We start from the raw sequence: 27504 nt of genomic DNA, 5'->3' as shown, positions 1-27504 counted from the left end.
AATGTCCAACACAGAGACATTAAAAATGTCCTTATGGACAATTGGCACATCCTACTCAACGACCCCATTCTGGGGGAATCCCTACCGAAGAAACCAAACCTCACCTTCCGGCGAGCATCAACACTGAAGAGTATCCTAGCCCCCAGTATTCCCAGATCTTTGAATCTAAATACCGAACAGGGAAGGAAGAAGGGAATCTTCAGATGTGGTGATGTAAGATGTCTATGCTGCAAAGCACTCACAGTGGGCATAAGATCCCTACAGGCAACAAGCACCAGTGAATCGTTCCCAATTAAACACCATTTAAAACAAGCTATATAATATACGTAATATCATGTACCTGCGCAAAACAATATGTAGGAAGAACTACGCAACCGCTGCACAAGCGCCTAAACAACCACAGATGTAATATCAAGAAGAAATTTCTGAAACACGGCCTTTCAAAACATACCACCCTAGACCACGCAAAAGAAGAAAAAATCTAAATCCGTATCACCCCAATAGATTGGATCCCGGATACTGTGTCTGACCGCTTCAATAAACTCTGAAGGCGGGAAGTATTTTGGATCAAAAAATTAGTTACTTTGCAACCCAACGGTCTAAATGAGATCACAGAGACTATTCTATAATATAAATCATCAACACTGGTCCCAAGGGCCTCATCCCAATGTGCTCTCAGGAACCACCTTTCAATAACTAACCCAACATACCGACCCACCATAATATCTAGTGTAAGTAGTCTACATCAACCATTGGTATACCCTCCCAACTGTCCATCATCCAGTACATGTAACCATCTAAAAAGTGAGTTGTACACTGTAGATCACTAATTGTACATCCAGTACACATACATTTGGTCATATGTTATAAATTAGAGTATCTCGCCTGCATAGTCTGTGCACCTACACAGAGAATCCTCACATGGCAGTCAATAACTCAGACACCTACCAGAATCTCTCCATTCATTGTATGAACCTCCACCCAAGTACCTATCCATACATGTCTCTTCTCAATGTATAAGAATGACATAAACTTTTACATGGCACCTAAATAGCTCAGACATTTATCAGTATCTCTCCAATCATTGTGTGTACCTCCACCCAAGAATTTACCCATATAACCTATGGATCATACATGTCCCATCCTACTGTATAGGAATGATGTGAAATTAAAAAAAATGTATTTCAATTTTACTTACATATTGCACACCCACAACATTGTACATCATCAGCACATTTTAATCATAGTGACTATACCACATTCTCTATACACTAACATTATTAAAGTCCAATTACAATACCGCTCTCACACAGTAATAGCAATGCAATGTGTCAGTGCCAATAAAGTGGGAAAAAAAACAAAAACACAGCTGATAGGCCTGATGACATAATGAGGCACAGCCAATAAAACAACCCATTGCAGGCTCGCCTCTGCCTTGGAGAGAGAGGGTTTGCTGCTGCAGTGGAACGAGGTAAGCCATGTACTCCGCACCAACACATCAGCCTCACTTTAGGTAAGTGACAATGGTACAGTCCAGCGATACTGCAGACTTGTCTAAAAACCATATATTGGAAATGTTGCAATATATAGTGGGAACGCATCAACACATAGAATTCATGTGTTTGTTTTAGACATTTATTTGCTTATTTTAGACATTTATTTTACATGCGTATATTATTTATTTCTCTCTGGCGATTCTCATAAATCAATTTACTTGTATTGGTCACTAACTCAGAAACATACGATTTCCCCCTAGACTACCACTGCTTTTCAATCAGCTACATTCCTCCTCCAACTAGATCACAGTAAGGACAAAAACCGACTTAATACAAATAGTAGACATGTACATCACATAACCTATGTCATGTTTTGGGAATTCCATATATGTGATATGTACACAAACGGACGAGTAGCAGTTTCCTACATGTATAGACACTCCTCACCCCATGCATCACCATTAGGCTACATTCACACTACAGTATGGGGGACGTATATACGGCCGACGTATATACGGCCGATATACGTCCCCCATACACTTCTATGGGCTCACGGCCCTGTACGGGAGCGGTACGGTGCAACACACGTGCGGCACCGTACCGCTCCATAGCCCGGGGGAAAGATATGACATGTCCTATCTTTCCCCGTATTACGGCGCCGTGCGCCATTACTTCCTATGTAGAGGGGCGGGGGTGAGCTGCGCTCACCTCCTCCTCCTCTCCCCGCGCTGCTGTGTGCCCGCCTTGCTACGGTGCGGCAGGCTCACGGCAGTGGGAATGTAGCCTTAGAGTACAGTGATACACAACAAGTCATTGACATTTTTACCACAAATTTCCTTTATATAGGCGTGTCTACATGCCTTCATATCTATTAGTTGTCTCTCTAACAATAATGCATACTTAGTTCAGTCCTAGTCACACCACTATCTAATTCCAATTCATTTTTATCAGTTTTTACTTTTTATCACTGTTTTTATTGCCATTTTCTTATTATGTATTTGTAGAATATTTAAGAACCTGACGAAGGGAGCGGTCCGCCCCAGAAATGCGTTCATTAATTGACACTTTGTTGAATAAAATGATTTTGTCATCAAACATTGGTTGAACCTGAAATCAATGTAGCAGCGCACTGAGGAAGCTCCACTTTTTTCCCTTTAATCCACTGACATGGTTTTTATGCATACTCTCATTTTTGTAAGATGTTATAGGGCTTTGAACGTTATGTGCAATTTTTCACATTTTCATTGGCTATACAATCTTTATTTTTTTGGCAATTTGGACATGTAAGGGCTTATGTTTTGCAACATGAGATGCACTTTACAAATACTTCATTTTAGTAGGTCATTAGCTTATTGATAATATTTTATTAACTGTCGAATGTATAGAGGAAAAGAAAATTGTCAATTTTCTTTTCCCTTTTTATTGTATTTTTCGGCGGTCGTACACCATACACTAAAAATACTATATTATCTTTATTCTATAGATCACTACTATTACAGTGATACCTCATTTATATATATTTTTACAATTTTACTGGATAAAAACTAATATAAAGAAAATCTCATTTGTTTTTGCCTTTTCGGAGATATACCATATATACTCGAGTATAAGCCTAGTTTTTCAGCACAAAAAATGTGCTGAAAACCCAAATTTGCCTTATACGTGAGTAAAAAAAATGTAGGTGTTACCAGGTTTTTGTGGTAAAATTAGGGGCCTCGGCTTATACTTGGGTCGGCTTATACTCGAGTATATACGGTAACTTTAATATTTTTTGGTTGACAGAGCTGGTTTAGGGCAAATAGTTTTAACGTGTTGAGTTGTCCTTTTCATTGCTACCATTTTTCGCACATAATATTTTTTGATCACTTTTTGGAACAATTTTGTGAAGGGATTTCATGAAAAATTAACATTTTTGGCGTGTTTTTTTTTACGGCGTTCACTGAGCAGGTCCAGTAATGTTTCTTAGTTATTGTACAGATTGTTACGGACGCGGCGATACCAAATATGTGGGGGGTTTTGGTGAATAAGTGTTTTTTTCCATATCGTCCCCCATGACGGCCCACCTGGAGGTTGACCCCTTGACCTCTGTAGGGACAGGAAGCAGAGAGGTTAAATTCCCCCCCCCCCCCTTGCACTCACATACCAGTGTCTTCCTGTCCCTACACAGGGCAGGGAGTGGAGAGACCGGCTCTGTTGACGGCTCCGCGAAGCCAACATCACCCGGGTACGTGCAGGTGTAATGGAACACTTCCTGGTGTTCCAAGATGGCGACTTCTGGCCAAAGAGTGTCGCACCGGAAGTGACGTATCACGAACACGAGAAGCCGGCGTGAGTTTGTTTGAAATATCAAGCGGGCTCTCACGTTGATCTGAGGTCTATGCTTCTGTCGCCATCAGCCGTGCACGCTACGTGGAACAGGTACATTATCTTAAGAATTGAGTATTCTTTTCCTTCAGTAAATTTAATGGAAAATCATTGTCTTTTTAGAATATAGATCTGGTGCCTGGATTTCTAGCTTACTGAGCCTTCACGTTTATGTACGCTAATAAGGTCAGCCATATGTGAGCGCATATATATCTATATGGTATTGCGGCTATGTAATTGCACATTCTAACATTTGTTATGTTTATGCATAGATTACAATTGGCAGCTCCGAGTCCTCAACTATGGACATCATTGTATCAGACCCCCCGCCAATAGCTCCTGTGAGTGGTTTCGGGCTGTCTAGTATGTTTGGGATTTCTTAATTCCACATTACATGTAGCCTGTCTACAAAATCTGGTTTTGTTCTCCTTCTTTTTGGTAGGAATCTAAAGAGAAGGAGAAAACAAAAGAGCTAGAGAAAAAGAAGGCACAATCACACAGATGTAATATGTGTTTCAATAAGCTCTTAAGTAACTACAAGAAACCTGTATGCAAAGAATGTTTGGACAATCTGCTCAAAGAAGAGAAATACTCCTTTATGGAGGAGATGAGATCGTTCATTAAGGGAGAAGTCCAGACATCTGTGGCGGCTTCTGTGGCTTCCATTATTCCCCAAATAGTACCACCTAAGAGGCCCAGGGTAATGGAGTCCTATTCTGAGTCTGAAGCTGAATCAGAGGAAGCTAGTACATCCTTTTCCTTAGATATGGATATTTCTCAGTCTATAGCGGCTACTAAGATGGAGTCAAAATACCTATTCGCATCAGAAAATCTTGATGCATTACTTAAGGCAGTCAGAGATACGTTAAAAATTGAAGACATTGAGGAGGCAAAATCTGTACAGGATGAACTATTTGGCATACTTAAAGCGAAAAAGAAAAGAGTGTTTCCAATAAACAATACACTTAAGGAATTGATATTGGAGGAATGGAGAGAGCCTGAAAATAGAATTTCTGTTTCTAAAGATTTCAAAAATCATCTGATATTTGATGAGGAGGAAGTAAAAAACTGGAATGCTACACCCAAAGTAGATGTCCAGGTGACTAAGATCACGAAAAAGACTGATCTTCCATTTGAAGACGCCATTCAGCTTAAAGACCCGATGGATAGAAAAGCTGATAGTTTATTAAAAAAAGCATGGGAAGCCGCCATGCTTAATTTAAAGGTGAATATAGCCACGACTTCTGTTTCCCGTACTCTCTTTTTCTGGCTATTAGAATTAGAGAACCACATAAAAACTGGCACCTCAAGGGAGATGCTGCTGGATACTATTCCTATGTTAAAGTCTGCTACAGCCTTTATTGCGGATGCCTCGGCGGAGGCAGTAAGATTCAGCGCAAAAGAAAGTGCCTTGTCAAATTCAGTAAGACGTGCCATTTGGTTAAGACAGTGGAGTGGCGATTGCAGATCAAAAGCCAAACTATGTAGTCTTCCCTTCCAGGGTGAATATGTATTTGGTGCAGAATTAGACGCCATTCTGGAGAGAGCGGTGGATCGTAAAAAAGGGTTTCCTGAAACAAGAACAGGTCAAAGGAAACAATCCTTTCGTGACCCAAAAGAGAAGAAGTTTCCGTACAGAGGTAAAGGCAAACAAGGTAGATGGAGTTATCCCAAAGGTGGAAGAGGAAGAGGATTCCTACCCAGCTCCAGTAACTCAACATCTAACTTTAGGAAACAATGACGCCAGAGTGGGAGGAAGACTGCTCCATTTCCGTCACCATTGGACCCAAATAACCTCAAACCCATGGGTCTTAGGGATTCTACTAGACGGTTACAAGTTAGAACTGACTTCTCTTCCTCCCAACAACTTCATGATAACAAAGCAGCCATCGCAATCACTAACCACCAGCTTATGGCAGGAGGTCCTGAAGCTGAAGACCATGGATGTGATATCTCCAGTACCCAGACAATCACAGGGGAAAGGTCATTATTCTCCTTTATTTCTCATAACAAAGCCAAATGGAACGTTCCGTCTAATCTTCAATCTCAAAAATCTGAACAAGCATATTCTTTACAGGAGGTTCAAGATGGAAACTATATGCTCAGCCACCCCATTAATTCCGCCAAATGCGTTCTTATGTACCATCGACCTAAAAGGCGCATACTACCATGTACCAATCTATCCACCATCCCAGAAATTCCTCAGATTTGCAGTAGTCACTCCGGAGGGAAACACAGCTTGTTTTCAGTACAATGCTCTCCCGTTCGGGATCTCGTCTGCCCCAAGGACCTTTTCAAAAATCATGATAGAAGTAGTGGCATTTTTGAGATCCAAGAAAGTGGCGGTGATTCCATACCTGGACGACCTACTGATAATTGGTCAGACAGAACAGGAACTTATACAGCACAGGAATCTGACGATTACTACCCTGCAACAGCTAGGCTGGTGCATAAACTGGGAGAAATCAAAACTGACACCCAGCAAAAACACAATATTCCTAGGCACACTTCTAAGCACATCCTTACAGATGTCGTTTCTTCCTCCCGAAAAAAGGGACAGACTCATTCAGAAGATACACCACTTCCAACAACAAGACTGTTGCACAATAAGAGAAGCCATGAGAGTGTTGGGGCAGATGACGGCTTGCATACAATCTGTTCAATGGAGTCAGAGTCATACTCGAAGATTCCAGTGCTGGATTTTAGAGGTTTGGGACAAGAACCCCCACCATCTAGACCAGAGTATCCAACTACCTCCAAGAGTCAAAATGTTCATGAATTGGTGGACAGAAATGTCACATTTAATGAAAGGAATACCTTGGCATCCATGGCCAATCAAAGTAATCCAAACAGATGCCAGTCGGTCAGGTTGGGGTGCAAATCTAGGAGACAAACTTCTTCAGGGTCGGTGGACTGTTTCCATTCAAAATCGGTCCTCGAATTACCGAGAACTAAGAGCGGTATGGGAGACCTTGAAAAACAGTGCCTCAGAACTCTGAGAACATCATGTGAAAGTCTATTCAGACAATATAACAACAGTGGCTTACTTGAAGCATCAAGGGGGCACAAGGAGCAAAGATCTCCTGGAGTTATCGGAAAAGATTTTTTGCTGGGCAGAAAAACATATCCTCTCGTTGAAAGCGATCCATCTAAGAGGAGAAGACAACAAGGTGGCGGATTTCTTGAGCCGGAATCACCTAGATCAAAACGAATGGTGTCTGAACGACAATGTATTCCAAGAGATAACCAAGATTTGGGGTCATCCAACGATAGATTTATTTGCTACCAAAACCAATTCCAGAGTAAAAAATTTCTACTCGCTGGACAGCACCGGGTTAGGCCTTCAGATGGACGCATTCAATCAGGTTTGGGATGCTCCTCTTATGTATGCCTTTCCTCCTATTCCAGTGATTTCCAGAGTCATACAAAAGATTCGGGCAGACAAGGCTACTGTAATCCTAATAGTGCCATACTGGCCGAAAAAGAACTGGTTCCCAGCCTTAAAAGAAATGGCCCTAGCGGAACCGATACTTCTGCCTGTCAGAGAGGATCTCCTATCCCAAGGTCCCATCTATCACCCAAACCCACGGTCTCTCAGTCTCTCGGCCTGGATCCTGAAAGGTCATTACTAAGGTTCAGAGGTCTTTCAGACAAGGTAATAACCACCATGAAAGCAAGTCGTAAACCAGTCACCTTTGCTATTTATAATAAAATATGGAAAAAGTTTATGTCATTTTGTGGTTCAAGTCAACCTAACCAAACATCTCCGAATATTTCCCAGATCCTAGACTTCCTGCAGTCTGGATTTGACAAAGGGTTGAAGACCAGTACCCTCAAAGTCCAGATTTCAGCTCTAAGCGCTTTCTTTGATCATCCCTTGGCCGATAACAGATGGATCAGCAGGTTTGTGAAAGCCACATCCAGACTGAGACCAAATTATATACAGAAAATCCCATCATGGGACCTTTCTTTAGTACTTAATTACCTTACTGGGCCACCATTTGAGCCAATGGAAGATGCTAACATAAAGGACTTGACACAAAAATTGACCTTCCTAATAGCTATAACATCCGCTAGAAGGTTAGGGGAGATTCAGGCGTTGTCAATTAGAGAGCCATACTTGAGAATCTCTGAGGATAGAGTTACTTTAAGGCTTGATAAAACCTTTGTTCCCAAAGTTTCTTCAGAGTTTCATATAAATCAAGAAATTTTCCTTCCATCGTTTTTTCAGGATCCAAAATCTCCAAAAGAAGCTACTTGGCATTCCTTGGATGTGAGAAGAATCTTACTGCATTATATAAAAAACACGGAATCATGGCGCCAAGATTCCAATATTCTCCTTCAGTTCGGCAACAAGAACAAAGGAAAGAAAGCATCCAAAGCCTCTATCGCCAGATGGATTCAGCTGGTCATCAAAGGAGCATATGCGTCCCAGAATCTGACTATTCCTGGGCGGGTCAGAGCCCACTCAACCAGAGCTATGGCTGCCACATGGGCAGAAAAGAGGGGCGCTTCCATCGAAGAAATATGCAGGGCTGCCACCTGGTCGAGCCAATTAACCTTTGCCAAACATTACAGACTGAATGTCCAGAATACCAAAGAATTAGCCTTTGGTAGAAAAGTCTTGCAAGCTGTCGTCCCTCCCTAAGGAATTATTTGATAAATCTCCAGGTGGGCCGTCATGGGGGACGATATGGAAAATGGGAATTATTCTCACCGTTAATTCGGTTTCCATTAGTCCACCATGATGGCCCATGTATTTTTTCCCACCCCTAGAAATATATGTATATATATATTGTTATGCTATAATGATATATTGTAGCATTATAGTGTATGTGAAATTAACATGCAATAAAGGGGTTGCATCCACTGCCGGTGTTATTATTTGGTAGACACTGGTATGTGAGTGCAAGGGGGGGGAATTTAACCTCTCTGCTTCCTGTCCCTACAGTGGTCAAGGGGTCAACCTCCAGGTGGGCCGTCATGGTGGACTAATGGAAACCGAATTAACGGTGAGAATAATTCCCATTTTTTACTTTATTAGATGTGTATAGGGAATGTCTGTGTTTAGGGGACTTTTACTTTATTTAATTACCGTATATTCCGGCGTATAAGACGACTTTTGAAGACTGAAAAATCTTCTGTCTGGTCTGGGGTCGTCTTATACGCTGGTAATGTTTCTTCTCACCTTTCCCGCAATCCACCGAAGCTCCGCTGCTACACTCTGGCCGCCGGTGACAGCTCCATGGGTGCCGGCGTCGCAGAGGATATGACGTCGGCACCCGGTTGACGTCATATTCTGTGAGCCGCCAGCGCTCAATGAGCTGTCACCGCCGGCCGGAGTATAGCAGCGGAGCTTCGGTGGATCGCGGCAAAGGTGAGAAGCTGTTGTAATACAATGTGGCCGCCTGGCTGTTACCTTGGACCCCTCAACACTGCTCCCGCGGCCTCCCGGCACGCTCTCTGGTCCCGCTGCCTCCCTGCGCGCTCTCAGGTCCCCCGGCCTCCTGGCGCGCTCTCCGGTCCCGTGGGCTCCCGGCGCGCTCTCCGGTCCCGTGGGCTCCCGGCGTGCTCTCCGGTCCCGTGGCCTCCTGGCGCGCTCTACGGTCCCGCGGCCTCCCGGCGCGCTCTGCGGTCGCGCGGCCTCCCGGCGCGCTCTCCAAGTTGCTGCCCGGCCAGCACACTTCCTAGGCTCGCAGCATGCCTCCTAACCGACCCACCCCACTGCAAGATATGTAAGTCCCTATATATGTATGTATAGTTAATGAATGTATGCTATATGTGTGTATTTGCTTACAGTTTGTGCTGGATGTATGGCAAAGGGGTAGTCTTATACGGCGAATATATCTTAAACTCCATATTTTAACAGGAAAGTAGGGGGGTCGTCTTATACACCAGGTCGTCTTATACGCCGGAATATACAGTAATTATTTTTATTAGAAAAACTTTATTATTGTTATGTAACACACTTAGCATGCCACGCATGGGAAGGAGATCGGGCAGCCCTGGGGCACTGGCAGACCCCGGGGCTGCAATTGGAGCAGCGGACCCCCCCCCCCCCAGTAAGCACCACGGGGGGTGTTTCACAAGAAATACCCCGTACACGCCGCGTCTTACACGTTGTGTAAGGGATTAACACCTGCGATCGGAGGAAAGTGTCGTCTATAAAACACCCGGAAGCTTGCTCTAATAGTACTGCAAAATGCGAAAACGCGCCTCCCGCCATATGTCTGGAAGGGGTTAATCCAACAAGGACCAACAGAGGGTCTCCTATTGAGCCACTATACATCTATGGAACAGTGCCATAGACTAGGGCTTACATAGTGAACCCATCCGATTTTTTGTGCTGTTGATATACAATTATCATTTATCCATTTAGTAAATAAGCAGAAACTCTCTTTATGCATGCAACAATCACGCAGAAAAAATCAACATGCAATATTCGTTATCCAAATAATTCACACGTCAATCAAAGCCTGTAAAAATCAACATTTTTTCTAAACCACCTATTGTTCAAATAATGACTTTCACCTTTATGTTTTCTCTTAAGCATGTTCGTCACACTACAAAACTTTGGCCTAACAGCAGCCTATCTGAGGAATGCTACCACAAACATCCAGCTCTCCTCCACATTCCTTCTATTATACAGACCCATCCATTTACAGCAACTTTACCTTATATCTCAGAGACCTATAGAGTTAATTCAATCAAACTGGCTAGTAGCGTAAAACCAAACACTTAGACACAAAGCTCATTGTTCCCTAAACTCCCCACAGAGCTGTCAGTTCATATTTATTTCTGCTACTTGTCCACTCTTGTTCATACTACCATTCCATTGTAAGTGCTTCCCGGAATAGCAATTTTACTTGTTTTGTCTGCATTTTGCCATTTATTTTAAATCCTTATGGGCTATGATACCTGTAAATAAGCTCATTTTTACAGATGATAAAGTATTCGGGATATAAGACTAGGAGCCCTGTTGTTTGTGCAGATCCACGTGGCAGACATCCCACTTTACTTGCTATTCTGCTCATTCTCATTTATGGGCAAATTCCTAGTTGTCAAATATATCAAACATGTGGCACAAAATAAAAAGGTAATGGCCCAGATTTACTATTGGTGAGGCAAACTGCCTCACTAATGTGAACACGTCCGGAGTCCATAAACTCAGTTCAAGGGGCACGCGCTACATTTCTGTCGGACTTGCTGACATACAAGATGTGGCAGCCAGTGCGAATACGCACTGGAACACACCTTTCTGTGCACAGTATTGTGTCACAGCAAGCATAGTGCAGCCGCGACACAATGCTAGGGCAAACACTTCATAAATACATGTGCAAGTTTGCACATGTATTTATGTGCAGTCTACACCAGAATTCTGGCGCACACTGCATAGTAAATCTGGGCCAATGTATTTTTCTTTCTCTTTGCAGCCAGTTTAGCATCCCACACACATTTTTGAGAGGCTTCCATGAAAATGTGCACAAGTTTGCGGTTTCAATGTAGATGCCTGTCAGACAAATTCCTGCAGCTTGACATATAATTAAAAAACAATGGCTTCAATCACACAGCTTTTTTGTTGCCCAAAAGCTTCATAGTGGAGCCGTAGTTGTCACTTTGCAGGGTACATAAAGTCATAGATTAAATAATATCCTATAGTTCCTGTTTGTTATATAGTACATGCTAACTATTAATTGTTAGCATATAAATACAAAAGGAGAAAACAAAGCGTATTAGGTATCCATGAGTGACATTTCAAAGAATTAGTGTAACAGGTTTCAATAATGGTAATAGTAAGGGGTAAGATTGCAGTGTGTCCTGTGTACTGGAATGGAGAGTATACCAGAAGAGGAGATTAGTCAAGAGAGGATGAAAAAAACAGGAATCTGGACCGCGCTTCTCAAAAATGGCAATTGTGTATTTTGAACCCATTAATAAGTGGACTAAGCGTTTCGGGGTCGTACAGCTCCCTTCCTCAGGTCTATATTGTAAAGCAGTGTTCTATTAAAACAAAAGTAAATTCCCGATTTGGCCAAAAAAAGGCATATTCCAATTATCCAACCTCCTATCCATATCATTGAACCCACCTTTAGTTTTATAAATTGGGGCTATTAATATTACCCACCATCATTTATCTTACTATCCACCCTTTGGCTACTAGTTGATTAATATCCGCTACATTTTTTCCGCTTTCTATTTACATTCATATTGTCACCTAATTTCCTAAATAATTTCTTTGCATTGCCCACATATACCAAAGTTCTTCCTTTATTCTGTCATTCTTGATACATACACAATCGCGATCCAGCACGGCACTTACATCCGCTTGTCAGCTCACTATAATCCACACCACGCAAGTGTGTTCAGTTTAACCCTTACATAACCATAGAGCTTTTTACCCTTAATCAATTAATTCTTTGCTCAGAAATTATATGCTCCGTACTAAATGTGGCTGACATTCCACCATAACCCACAGAGAGCCTAAAACACGCTGGGTCAGTGATTTTACTGTGTATTTAATTTAAATCTGTTTATTTATCACTATCTATTTTTATTACAATGTATCAATTGATCATTAAGAATGGATATGCCTTACATGATTTTATAGATTTTCAATGCATATTAAGTTATTCCCAGTTTATAACTTTATTTGATAAATATAACTATTCTTTGAGGACATGTGTATATATAATTTATTGGTTTGTGATTGATGTACATATATTTATTGGTCATCTCATATATTTACTGGCCAAATTCTGTATTTACAGTTTTACTTTATAGACCTGAGGAAGGGAGCTGTTCGCCCCCAAAACGCGTAGTGCACTTTTTAACCCCTTAGCACTCAGCGCCGTACTAGTACTGCGTGGGTTTCCGCTATTAGCGCTCAGTGCTGTACTAGTAAGGCGCTGAGCCGATGCCGGTTCAGCTCTGCATCGGAGCCGAACCGGCATCGGGAGTCACAGAGTGTCAGTGGTAATCTAGCAGTACGGTCAACACCAAAAAAAAAGTTAAACATCCAGTACGGAATTGATGCTTTTCTACTCCTGACCTCAAATTTTATAGCCTACAGGAGCCAATGAGAAAGCTAAAATCCTGGCAGCTGCAGGTCCCTCCCATAAAACAAATAATGTAAGCATGTGGGGGGTCTCTGTACTCGGGAGAAATTGCAGAACAAATTTTAAGATGGGTTTTCTCTTATTTTTTGGAAATGTGTAAAATTTAGGGCTAAATGAATGTATAACCGACACAATTTGACCATTCTAAATTTCACCTCCATTTTGATTCAATTTCTATGAAGATCTCAAGGGGTTAACCATCTTCCTAACAAGTTTCTGATAGTTTGAGGGGTGCAGATTTTAAAATGGGTTGATTTAGTAGGGTGGTTTCAATGCTAAATATCTAAAATTTTATTCAACACAGTATTTATCCCCAAAATAGTCAATTCTGAAAATACGGAAAATCGATATTCGATATGTAAGACGCGTGACGTCAAAATAAATTATCCAGACATTACAAAAAATATGAAAATGTAAAGTAGACATATGGGAAATGCTGTACAGCAAATTATTTAGGGGGTAAAACTATCTGCCTGAAAACACGATGATTTCAAAATTTGAAAATGGCAATTTTTTTTTCCTTTTTTTTGTAAATAAACGCAAAACTTATCAGCCAACATTTACCACTAAAATTAAGTACAACATGAGGTGAAAAAACAATCTCAGAATCACTTTGATAAGTAACAGTGTTCAAAAGTTTAACCATATAAAGCGATGCATGTCAGAATACAAAAAATTGAGTCCTTAAGGGGTTAATATCTTCAAAATAAACAATTGTTATTTTTGAGAAGTGCATTGTCACAGCTGCTCCTGCGACCCACATCTCGGGTAGCAGGCACACCTGTGCCCCTCTCCTTGCCGCTGTCCCTCCCCGGCCTTGCATACCTCTCCACGCTCCTGCTCCCGCTCCCTAGGGCGCTGATTGCCGCTGGCCACTTCCCGGGATTGTTTAAAAGCCGGCTTCTCCCAGTATCCCCCACCAGATCTTTGAGCTCATATGGCTCAGAGAAAGCTCTTCCCTGTGACTTGTTCCGTGTATTGACCTCTCGTTGTGACCTGTTCCCGATTCCGCTCCTCTGCTGCCAGCCTTGACCTCCTGCTCCGTCCCAGACCCTGAACCACTGCCGCCTGCCTTGACCACCTGATTTTGTACCTTGACCTTGGCTGCCACCGCGGACAAGACGCACCTGTGGAACGACCTGGTGGTACCACACCGCAGCAAATCCAACCCACTTTGCGGCGGGCTTGGAGGTGCCACTTAGATTCCAGTCCCAGGTGTCGGCTTGTGTCATCGTCCGCGGTGGTCCAGGGGGTTCACTACCCCAGAAGCCTGACACACAGTCTGGATTCCTGTTTTTAACGAAAATGAAGACCTATCAGTTTTCCTTACTGTAAATAACAATTGTAGAGCATATTTTTATAGAACAAGGCATTGTGAACTGTGCAAGTCAATGACTTAATGAATACAATGGGGGTCATTTACTAAGGGCCCGAATCGCGTTTTCCCGACGTGTTACCTGAATATTTCCGATTTGCGCCGCTTGTACATGAATTGCCCCGGGTTTTTGGCGCACGCGATCGGATTGTGGCGCATCGGGGCCGGCATGCGCGCGACAGAAATCGGGGGGGCGTGGCCGAACGAAAACCCGACGTATTCGGAAAAACCGCCGCATTTAAAAACCGGAAATGTGTCGCTTGGGGAGCGCTCACCTTCACCTTCTATGGGATGGTGCATTCCGGGGCGTTAAGATTATTTTCGGCGCTGCAGCGCCACCTGGTGGACGGCGGAGGAACTACCATCTTAAATCCCAGCCGGACCCGAATCCTGTGCAGAGAACGCGCCGCTGGATCGCGAATGGGCCGGGTAAGTAAATGTGCCCCAATGACTTAATTAATACAATGACATGTGGGTGCTATCATGGTTCTACACAGTCTGGTAGAGGTAGCATTGATTGATCAGCACAAAGTAGAGAAAAGATGCTACACAATTCTTACTTAATAGAGATTACAAGTATTCTCTATTACATGTTGGACTACCTAAGTGTTTTTACAAGAAGTTCTTCAGAAGCTGCGGTGTAAATGCAATACATATTACAGCTGCTACAGATCTTCTTTATAAAGAGGATGATCATGTTATATATATTGATATATATATATATATATATATATATATATATATATATATATATATATTATATATAAGGAATGTGTTAATATGTTTAGTAAAGTACTGAAAGTGATTTATTACGTACATTTCTATTGACCGGTTACCATTGAAATTAACTGCACAATGAATGTGGTTAAAAATGTTTAATACATCATAAAAAAAATTACAAAAATACAATATATTTGGATATAAGGCTAGGGATAAATAATAATAAAACACACTTAGCATAGAAGATGTTGGAAAAGAAGAAAACATGTACCGGTATATGCATTAGGAGAGCATTACTCCTTAAACCACACCATGTGAACAAAAATAATACCATGCACGTAAATAAGATTGCTGAATACTTTTATAAAATAATTTAGCAATCTTGTTTTGGCACATGGTATGCTTTTGTTCATAAAAGGCCCTGGACATATGAGATGAATTTACTCTGCATTAAAGTGAACTTGTCACAAGGAATCAAATGTTTAGCTGGTGACAGGTTCCAATAGACTATGCTATGCTGATTTTAAAAATACTTTTGCCTGCATTCTGAATCATTTCAGTATTTTATGAAACTTTATTTTACATTACCTGGCTCCCTGCCAGCAGCGTGTGGTGAGTCCTGGGGGAAGGAGGGCTATGTTCCCGTGTCTCAGTCACCTCATGCATTTTCCTCGGCTGCACACCATTTCTCCCCCAACCGTGCCTGCTTATTGCACATGACAGGAAGTGTGTGGGGGGGGGGGGGCGAGTTGGATGAGTGTTGAGGAGATTGAGATACATGAACATTAACTTCTTCAGCTTCCTCCCTGGGACTCACCACACAGTGCTAGCAGGAAGCCAGGTAATGTCAAATAAAGTTTTATAAAGTACTAAAATGCTTCATAATAGTGACAAAAGCATTTTTAAAATCAGAATCGCTCCAGCTATTGGTACCTATCACCGGCTAAAAATTACATTCCTGATGACAGGATTGATTTAATGCCAGATATTGTAGCCCACTTATCAAAAAAAAAAGAACAAAGTGACTTCAAGAAGAATCATTCAAATTCCTCATCTTTACTCCTAAAAAATGAGTTGCAATTGCTCGGGTATGTATTTTGATGAATAATTGGTTCATCTATTTACTATGCTAGAATAATTATATTGTATAATCCTAGATGATCTGAGCTAACCAAAACTGACAACTGGATTGCACATAAAACAAACCTTTAACACCTTAACATGACTCTACTGAATCACCAGGAAAGCATGTTTTTTCATGTCTCTTATCACACACAGATTCCTATTATATTAAGACACAACTTCTCCTGTTTTATGCTGACAAATGTGTTCAGATACACACAAATATGTGCAGTAAATTATAGCATTATATGTGAGTAGTGATGTTACTGCTTATTTCTAGACATATTGCTTGATGTTAAGGGGACTGCCATACAAGGTATTCAAAAGAGATCTGATTTTACAATTTTGATCTATAACCAATGATGACACATTTTCATAGGGTTTGAGTAAGTTCAATTAGGAAGTACACACAAAAGTGGCAGAAAATAGGAACAAATATTACAATTAACTTGTAAATGTAGCTTCTTGTAAACTGCAATTTAGTATGGCAAAACATAAAATGTACAAACTCGTTTTAGCCTGGGGCCTTAAGCTTTTATTTGGTTACAAAACTCCACAACAGCTCCCTATAATGTTGTATTTTACATAATACCACACACAAAAACAAAGCTACAGTTAAAGATTCATTTGCGGAAAACACCACATTCTTGTTGGCAGTTGGTAGTTTTGGGGAAACAATTACTAGAATTTCAGTAGTGTAGTAAGCAATAGATAAAGACATAATTACCCATAACCTCCACCGTGAAGCACCAGTAATGGGTTGTAAATAAATGGAATATCTCATACCGTCATAGTATTGGACTTGTATGCAGCTTGCATCTTACTGTCAAGTAAAGATTTGGCTACCAGCACAAATTACAATATCAAAATAGGTCACCTTGAACTTTTATACAGTCTAATGCTCCAAACCTACCTCGGCTGCAAGGTAATTCCCCGTTGCAAGATGTTTAAATCTATATAAACTGTTCCAGTGACCCGCACCCCCTCTGCAAGGATCATGATGTACAACCTGGAGAGACAAAAGAAACAAGACTAAGGCATGGAAACTCCTGTCAGTGGCTTGTGTCTAAGACAGTTGAGGTAATAGTACAAGAAAATTACTAAATTTTATTGTGTGAAGTTTGCTTTTCTAAATTTCTATCTTAATTACACTTTGGGACCAAGAGAGAGATGAATAGACCTATCATAAAACTGTGGCCTGGTGCCTGGTGACCAGGGGCATGAAATTCAAATGATTGGAATTAGTCCAGGGGCTATTCACACTTGCAAGACAATGTACATCCTGGACATGGGATCACAGAAAGTTCCATTAATAAGCGAAGGGGGGAATTTGTGCAACAATAAAGTAAAAGTCAAACAAAGAAATATTATATATTTCCTAATCACTTGGACATAAACCATAGATATGAGTCCCTGCTAACAGGATAGAGTCAAGAGTGATTTTCCCATATTCCTTAGGTTTGTACACCTCTGGGACCCTCACTAAAAACATAACAACCCTGCATTTAAAGATAACACACCCAAGTTTGGATTGGGGTGATAGCAAATGGAATACCCAGTGGATTGGAAGCTGGGGTACCGTTCACAATCTCTGTGAACAACTGAATTTGCTGTCCAAATTTCATCTGCTGATCTCTACGGCCGTATTAGTCTTCTATCACAGTAGTAAGGTTATTAGTTTTTTTATGTATATATATTTTGGTTTGTTGGAGACAAACAGCATATCAGAATCCAGAAATGTACGTTCTTACAGGACACTGAAGCAAATGTAATAATAAAGAGATCTTTGAGCATTACAACATCATGAAGTACAATACAGTTAAATGTCATTGATGTCAACATGCCTTGTTTGGATCAGATAAATAAATTCTACATTCATGTCTAACCCACTCATCTGTCTTTTTCCGGATACACTATACCCAAACATCAGACCCAGTAGCCCCAAGGGATTGCAAAAGAGCTCTGTGTGAGAGTGTAGGAAGCTCAGTCAAAGCTGAGAAGAAAATGGGAAAAAAGTTAGGGAGAGGGAAGTGGGGCAGAAGGGGAAGGAGAGGGGAGAGCATGTCCTGTCCAGGGGAAGATATGTCACCTGGGGTTTTTATAACAGCCTTCTATATTTGGGAGACCGTTGGAACTGAATCCAGGGTTTCCATGTTTTGTAGAGCCTTTCATGTTCCATGAACAGAGGAAGTGAGAGCCTCCATGTACATCAGGTGATTCAATTTTGCCACACACATTGCCATTGTCGGTTGTGAAGTTTGTTTCCACAACAGCGGAATGCAGGCTCTCACAGCAATGATGAGAAAACTCACCAAGGATCGCTTATTTCTGTGAGTGGACATATGGTGAAGGAGGAAGAGGGGGGCTCCAGTCTAATTGATTCTCTGCACAACAATGAGATGACTCTTCCCAGTTCTTACCAGAATGGTGAGAGTATTGTACAGGACCAAAATGTATATAGAAAAGAGCCTTCTGCTTCTCCACATCTCCTGCACGTGTCACATACTTGCTAAAAAATGGTGTGCAGCCTGGTAGGTACCCTATACCTTCTTCCTAGCAGTTTGTAACCTGCCTCCCGGTATTGCAAACTAATTGCTGCACAATGGCAAAGTTCAAAAATTCTGTCTTTTTGTTCAGGAGTCAGTGAAATATTCCTCTTCCCATTGACTGAGGTAGAGAGTTTCCGGGTCATCTGGGATTTACAGCAACTATGAGTAGGGAGAATGTGTGTCTTAGGCCATTCGCATTACCACACAGACACTCAGCTTGCTGGTTCTCCACACTCCCAAGGAACAAGAGTGGGTTAGGTACGTCAGTTCTTGGGTCATAATCCAGCTTGTTCTTTGATAAAGTGTTTCGCCCTAAACCTACCAGCCCATCTCCATTGCTTGAAGGCCAAGTCACCATAGCCAGGGGGGAAGTCTGGGTTGCCAAATATCAGAGTAAGAGGGGATTTCAGATGTTAGAGTCTGTCTTGCACAAAACTTGTACTGAAATATTGTCAATGTGGGGCCGATTGTGGGTTGTCGCTTTAAGGTTCCAACCGGGGTAGAGCCTGTAAAGGTAGTTGCGTAAAAGACTGCTCAAGGTGGATCCATGGCTCCATACTCTGATTACAACACCAATCGAGGACTCTCGCCATATGTGTTGCGCTATAGTAATTCCGGAGATCAGGGAGCCCTATTCCTCCCGATCTTTTGTGCCTGAACAGGGTGGTATGACCAATTCTTGTTGTTTTGCCTGCCCACACAAAGCCATGTTGCAGGGCATTTATTGAGTGAAAGAAGGTCTTAGGAAAATGGATAGTGATAGCCTGAAATAGATATAGCAAACATGGGAGGATGTTCATTTTGAAAATGCCACATTTCCCAAACCATGAGAAAATGCCCTTAGAACACCTGGAGCAGTACTTTTGAATATTTTGAAGAACAGGAGGAAAGGTCAATGTGTACAGTTTGGATACGTCCACTGGGAGATTAATTCCAAGATATTTGATGCTTTCAACAGCATAAGGTTGTGTAAGGAATATGCGGATTTAAGATGAAAAAGAGCAGGTCGTCAGCAGAGGCTGCTATTTTGTAAATGGAACCTCGAGTCGTGATGCCTGAAACATCTTGGTTGTTACGGATCCTACGGAGAAAAGGTTCTAAAGATAGGACAAATAGTAATGGGGAAAGAGTTGTGTACTGTTTTAGATATTAAAGCTGCACAATAAGACACCATTCACATGGACCGATGCCAAAGGAGTGGAGTACAGGGACAACACCCATGCAAGCATACGGTTATGCAGACTGAAGTAACTGAGTACTTCAGATACGAATGACCAATTTACTCTGTCGAGTGCCATTTCAGCATCTGTGGAGAGAAGCATGAGAGGTAATCCCTCGAGTTGTGCTTTGCGTATGAGATTAATTGCTTTGGTAGTGTTGTCCCTGGCCTCTCTACCAAGTATAAATCCTGCTTGATCCGAGTGAATGGTTTTCTTCAACAAGGCCGTCAAACGTGTCGCCAAGACTTTTGAGAACAACTTAAGGTCCTGATTCAATAATGAAAGTGGCCGGTCGCTGGAGCATTGTGTCATGTCTTTCCCTGGTTTACCTATAACAGTGATGGTGGCATGTAGGGCTTGGGAGAGGAGAATCAGCAGCTACAGTATTAAAGGCTTTTGTCCAGTGAGGTTCATCTTTGCTAATCCTTTGTATTAGGGTAAAGAGAAGCCATCTGGGCCAGGGGCTTTACCAGTCTGGGTTTCCTGGAGTGCACTTTTAAATTCTAACCCTGTTATTGGGGCTTCAAGGGCCTCCGCTTCCTTGTCCATCAACGCAGGCAGTCTCACTCAGCTATATAAGATTGTAACTTATGTCTGTGTTCCTCCCTAGCTTGTTGGGAAGTTGGTTGTTCCAGGTTGTATAGTATCTGATAGGTTGCTGCTATGTCTTGACTAAGATGTAGTGTTGTTCCTGTCGGAGATAAGATTTTGGGAACGTACGTGCGGAACGCTTTTCCCTAAATTCTCTGGCCAGAGGCCTGCCACACTTAGTGCTGTACTCATAGAAATGCCTTCTGCATTTAGCTAAGGTACCTTTGGCCTTGTTAATATGTAGAGCATGTAAGGCCTCCCTGGCTGATATTAAAGCAATCCTTATGTCAGAGGTTGGTGATCTCTTATGTGAAAGCTCCAATGATTTAATTTGGTCTAAAAGGGTGACAGGTGCTTGGGCCCTCTCTTTCTCACGGCGACTGTCATGCGTTATTAGGATGCTTCTAATAGTAAATCTGCAGGGATCTACGTTCTCTAATGTAGTTCTGTAGATCAAAGTGAGTGGTGATTAAGTCTCTGAGTTCCTATAAGACCAAAGGGTCCTCCAAAAGGGAGGAGTTAAGCTTCCACTGCCACTGAAAAGCTGTAGGATTTGGGAGCGAGATGGATATAGAGATCAGAGCACGATCTTAAAAATTGATGTTGTCTGTGGCGTAAGAACAGATAGTCCAGTCTAGAGTAATTTGAAGTAATTGCGCATATAGAAATTGTGGAGATATGTACAATATCTGAATAAACAATATTATTAAATAGCCAACACAATTTGTTCATTGCTCATTATTTGACTTTACTACTATACCCTATTTATTTGTTTGTGTGCAAGGGGTTCACAGGTATTTTGCATAGGGACTACTGCAGAAGTTCATAATTTAACCTTTTTGTACTCTTGTTCTCAGGACTGTCTTGTATTTTTGTCTTCTTTGTAAAGACCAATTATTGTTTATCTTGTATGAGGGAAATGTCCCTATCTCTTTTTTCACTCTTGGTTGTATGTGGACCTTTGTGACTGACCTTGGTCCACTAGTGTGTTTTTTTGATGTGTGTTTCCACACTTTTAACCCCTTCGCGCCGCGGCCCTTTTTCGATTTTACGTTTTCATTTTTCACTCCCCACATTCAAAAATCTGTAACTTTTTTATTTTTCCATGTACAGAGCTGTGTGATGGCTTATTTTCTGCGTAACAAATTACACTTCCAAATGGTGGTATTTAATATTTCATGCCGTGTACCGGGAAGCAGGAAAAAAATTCCAAATGCAGTGAAATTGGTAAAAAAACGCATTTGTGCCGTATTCTTGTGGGCTTGGATTTTACGGATTTCACTGTGCACCCCAAATGACATGTCTACTTTATTCTTTGGGTCCGTACGATTACGGGGATACCAAATTTGTATAGGTTTTATAATGTTTTCATACATTTAAAAAAATTAAAACCTCCTGTACAAATTTTTTTGGGTGATTTTGCCATCTTCTGGGGCTAATAACTTTTTCATACTTTGGTGTATGGAGCTGTGGGTGATGTCGTTTTTTGTGGATTTTGATGACGTTTACAATGTTATAATTTTTAGGACTGTACAACCTTTTGATAACTTTTTATAGAATTTAAAAAAAAATTTTAAATGGCAAAAAAGTGCCATTTTTGACTTTGGGCGCGATTTTCCGTTACGGGGTTAAACGCAGTGAAAAAACGTTATCATATTTTGATAGATCGGGCATTTTCGGATGCGGCAATACCTAATGTGTTTATGATTTTTACTGTTTATTTATATTTATATTAATTCTAGGGAAAGGGGGGTGATTTGAATTTTTAGGTTTTTTTATTATAATTTACTTTCACCCTAGGTTGTCTGATCGATCCTATCATATACTGCCATACTACAGTATGGTATGATTTTACTCCTCATACATTACCATGTGCTGACAGCACATGGTAATGAATGGGTTAAACCGAAGTAGCTTCGGGTCTTCGTGAGACCCGAAGCTACCATGGCGACGGATCGCCGCTCCCCGATGACGTCACGGGGAGCGACGATCCACAGAAAGATGGCGGTGCATGCGCGCCGCCGGCACCTTTGCGGGCGGCGATCAGCGGTAAAACACCCGCGATCGGTGCCGGCACCGATCGCGGGTGTTACCTGTAAGCCTTTGCTGCAATATGCAGCAAAGACTTACCGGCTATGAAGAGGGCTCGGCCCGCGAGCCCTCTCCATGTACCGGGACCCGACATGTGACGTACTATTACGTCACATGTCGGTAAGGGGTTAAATGGTTCTATGAAATGTTGATGCATGGCATCATAGTATCATAGTATATAAGGCTGAAAGGAGACGCAAGTCCATCAAGTCCAACCTTCAAGAATTAAATAAATGTTTTATCCCCATAACCCGTGATATTTTTTCTCTCCAGAAAGTCATCCAGGCCTCTCTTGAACATGTACATAGAGTCGGCCATAACAACCTCCTGCAGCAGAGAGTTCTATAGTCTCACTGCTCTTACAGTAAAGAACCTTTGTCTATGGTGATGGTAAAATCGCCTCTCCTCTAGGCGTAGAGGATGCCCCCTTGTCCTGGTCACAGGCCTAGGTATAAAAAGATCTTTGGAGAGATCCTTGTACTGTCCGTTCAGGTATTTGTACATTGTAATGAGGTCTCCCCTCAGTCGTCTTTTTTCTAAACTGAATAATCCCAAATTTTGTAATCTGTCAGTGTATTCTAATCCCCCCATTCCCCTAATAATCCTGGTTGCTCTCCTCTGCACCCGTTCCAGCTCTATTATATCCTTTTTATACACTGGTGCCCAAAACTGTACACAATATTCCATGTGTGGTCTGACCAGGGATTTGTATAAGGGCAAAACTATGTCTTTATCATGAGAATCTATTCCTCTCTTGATACATCCCATTATTTTATTTGCTTTAGCAGCAGCCGCCTGGCTCTGGTCACTAAAATTAAGTTTACCATCCACCAATACGCCCAAGTCCTTTTCAGCTTCAGTTTTACTAAGTAATTGACCGTTTAGAACATAATTATACTTTTTGTTTCCATGGCCCAAGTGCATAACTTTACATTTATCTACATTAAACCTCATCAACCATTTCTCTGCCCATCCCTCAAGCTTCCACAAATCCCTCTGTAATGCTAAACTATCGACCTCAGTATTTATTACTTTACACAGCTTAGTATCATCTGCAAATATTGAAACTTGACTGTGTAAACCCACTACAAGGTCATTAATAAAAATATTAAAAAGAAGTGGCCCCAATACTGACCCCTGTGGCACTCCACTGGTAACATCAACCCAATCTGAGAATGTGCCATTAATGACCACCCTCTGTTTTCTATCACTAAGCCAATTACTTACCCAGATACACAGATTTTCTCCTATTCCCAGCAGTCTCATTTTATATACCAACCTTTTATGTGGCACGGTGTCAAATGCCTTTGAGAAGTCCAGATATACAACATCCACAGCGTCCCCCAGATCCAGTCTTGAACTTACCTCCTCGTAGAAACCAATCAGATTAGTCTGACAGGACCGATCTCTCATAAACCCATGCTGACGCTGGGTTATAAGGTTGTGCACAGTGAGATACTCCAGGATAGCATCTCTAATAAACCCCTCAAATATTTTCCCCACCACAGCAGTTAGACTTACGGGTCTGTAGTTTCCAGGATCGCTATTTGATCCTTTTTTGTATATTGGTACCACATTTGCTATGCGCCATTCCTGTGGAACATAACCAGTCCTCAGTGAATCTTCAAATATTAAAAATAACGGTCTGTCTATCACGGTACATAATTCATGCAGAACCCGGGGGTGTATACCATCTGGCCCAGGTGATTTATCTATCTTAGTGGTTGCGAGGCGGCGCCATACCTCTTCCTGGGTTAAACTGTTGACATTATAAAAAGAATTAACATTATTCCTCATTGTGTCTTCCACCAGGGGATTTTCCTGGGTAAAGACAGTTGAGAAGGCGACATTCAGTAGATTGGCCCTTTCCTCATCTCCTTCCACCATGACCCCCATGTTATTTCTAAGGGGACCCACACTCTCTGTTTTTAGTTTCTTATCATTTATATACTTGAAAAATAATTTGGGATTATTTTTGCTCTCCCTGGCAATATTTCTCTCAGTCTCTATTTTTGCGGCCTTTATCTGCTTTTTACAGGATTTATTTTTCTCTCTATAATCCTGTAATGCCTCATCACTACCTTCACGTTTTAGCACCTTAAATGCTTTATCTTTCTCGCTTATTGCTTTCCTTATAAGACTAGTTAGCCACATAGGGTTTTTCTTGTTCCTTTTATGCTTTTTCCCATAAGGTATGTGTTTCTCACAGGACTTTTTCAGAATATATGAGAAAAAGTCCCATTTTGGGGGGGGGGGGGTTTGTCCTTGAGAGCATTATCCCAGTCTATGCCTTTAAGGTCTTCCCTTAGTTGCTGAAAATTTGCCCTCCTGAAGTTTAGAGTGTTGGTTGCCCCTTCACTAACGCTCTTAGTAAAGCGTAATACAAAATCAATGATATTATGATCACTATTCCCCAGGTTCCCCCCAACCTGTAGTTTTGATATCCTATCAGGTCTGTTGGTAAGGATAAGGTCCAGCAGTGCCCCCCCTCTTGTTGGCTCCAGGACTAGTTGCGACAGATAATTGTCTTTTGTTGTTGACAAGAACCTGCTACCTTTGAAGGACCTGCAGGTTTCTGCCCCCCAGTCAATATCTGGGTAATTGAAGTCCCCCATGATAAGTACTTCACCATGCTTTGAAGCCGCATCCATTTCACTTATCAGCATTTCCTCTGCTGCCTCCATTATATTTGGAGCCTTATAACAAACCCCTAGTAATATTTTATTATTCTTTTTCCCTCCTCTTATCTCCACCCATAGGGACTCCACATTTGCGTTACTGATGTCATCTCGCAGGACGGGCTTGAGGCAAGAATTCACATATAAACAAACCCCTCCCCCTTTTTTATTTATACGATCCTTTCTAAAAAGACTATAACCATCTATAGTAACAGCCCAGTCATAGCTACTGTCCAGCCATGTCTCGCTGATACCCACTATATCATATTTCCGTTCCAACATCAAGAGTTCCAGTTCCTCCATTTTGTTTGTGAGGCTTCTGGCATTTGTGTACATACACTTTATATTGTTTTCCCTGTCCCTATTCCTTTTGTCCTTATTCCCCAATCTCATTCCAGCCCCCCTTCCTCCCCCATGGACTATGATTCTTCCCAGCTCTCTATGTACACCGTCTATTTGCCCTGCACAAGTGTAATTGCCCTCCCCCCAGGTCATCTATCTCTTTGTATTGAATTGTAAGAAATAAAAATTTGTATACACTTTAGCCTATACACACTGGCTTTTTTCTTGCATTTTGTTACAGTCTGGAGTAATTATCATGAGTCGTGGAGTAAAATGTGTAGTCATTATATGAAGGGTGAAATAGCCTTCATGTGTCGATTAACTGATGTCCATGGAGGAGACCTTATATTCTACGCAAGCTGGCATGTGTAAGCTCTGACGAGCCAGCGGAAGTATCAATCATTGGGTCAAGCACTGCATTAAAGTCTCCAACAATTACTTCAGTGCCCTCGCCAAAATCATCTATCCTGTCTAGGAAAGACCTTATGGCCTGAGCTTGTCATGTATTTAGGAGTTACAGAGGTGAAGGTGTACAAGCTAGTTTGCTTTTTACCATGACTACACGACCATCGCTGTCGCTGAGAAAGTCCACCAAAGTCCACTGAATCGTGTTTTCCAGTAAGATGGACGTGCCCCTGGACCTAGTGTCATCAGTATAGCTATGGTATGTGTGTGGGTACCACCTGTTCTTAAAATTGTACGACTTTGCTTCAGTAAGATGTGTTTCCTGAATAAAGGCTACTTAAATCTCCCTGTGTTTGATGAAGATAAAGAGGATAGAATGTTTTTCGGAGCTGTGAAGTCCTTTAACATTAAGAGAGCCTATAGTCAGTTTGTCTGAGAGTCTACCTGCTGACACTGCTAACCCAGCACCCTCACTGAGGATAAGGAAAAAGGCTGATTTCTCTTCATATTGCCAGTGTGTCTCTCAACGCCCACCTTCTTGAGGTAGTTAATGATGTAGCAGAGGCACATGCATCCACTGTGTCTCGCTCACCTATCCTCCCCCTTAGGAATTCTCTTTAGCAAGTCACATGTTTCTCTCTCAATGTTCCACTAAGGAATTATATAGCAATTCATACCTCATATAATAAGTACACATAGCTATGTATGTTCATAGTTGAATATTGGCATACAGTCCATAACGAGAGCAGGGTGGTGGTATTGAGATTTGTCAATCATGTTCAACAGTCCCAAAAGGGAGGCAGGGCAGCGTAGTGAACACAGTGCAGTGTTATTGTACTTACCTCAGATGAGTTGCATATAAGTTTACAAACAGTTTTTTTTAACATTGCAGCCATTGGAATACGCCATTTAGTGATAAGGCCAATGCTTTTTTAATAATAGTTTTTAATTTAGTATTTAATATCGGTTGGTTAGTTTGAATGGCAGGTTCCCTTTAATCTAGGACTCTAGATACTGCAGGAGAGTTCAGCTGAGGGTACACTGTGTTTTGGATTCATTTTAGACTCACCTCTACCTCCCAGAGTGCATTAGAGCTAGTAGCTGAAGTGGCTGACTGGCGCAGTGTGGTACGTAGAAATACATGATACCGAGATTTATATTCATCACATGTGAGAAACTTCTCTTGCTCAGCATGAAAGAGTCGAACCACATCCCCCTATGGGCAAATAAGTAATAGTAAATATATGCATTATATGTATTTCAAGTACAAAACTAGTGCAAGCAGATCTGTATCACTGGGGAAAACTCCCAAGAAAATAGAGTTGTAATTAATAAAATGTTATGTTTGGCACAAAAATGGGAGGGCCCGGATATCGCTAAATATGAAAATAGATTAGAATGCTGCAATAATAGGCATGTCAGGGTAGCTTTGGGT

At 41.6% G+C, this 27504-nt stretch overlaps 1 protein-coding gene across 2 annotated transcripts in view; it reads right to left on the bottom strand.

Annotated features, from left to right (window-relative positions):
- Nucleotides 1–27504, bottom strand: part of ITPR3 (inositol 1,4,5-trisphosphate receptor type 3) — a 253384-nt gene that overhangs the window by 174849 nt on the left and 51031 nt on the right. For both annotated transcript variants that reach the window (XM_072137166.1, XM_072137167.1), the window contains exons 8-9: nt 27139–27285; nt 17107–17202 (exon numbers count right to left, since the gene is read on the bottom strand). In XM_072137166.1, the coding sequence (XP_071993267.1) occupies nt 17107–17202; nt 27139–27285 (243 nt within the window). The remainder of the gene's footprint in view (nt 1–17106; nt 17203–27138; nt 27286–27504) is intronic.

Source organism: Engystomops pustulosus, chromosome 2 (assembly GCF_040894005.1).
Source record: "Engystomops pustulosus chromosome 2, aEngPut4.maternal, whole genome shotgun sequence".
NCBI lineage: Eukaryota > Metazoa > Chordata > Amphibia > Anura > Leptodactylidae > Engystomops > Engystomops pustulosus.
This window is presented reverse-complemented; position numbering and strand designations above follow the sequence as displayed.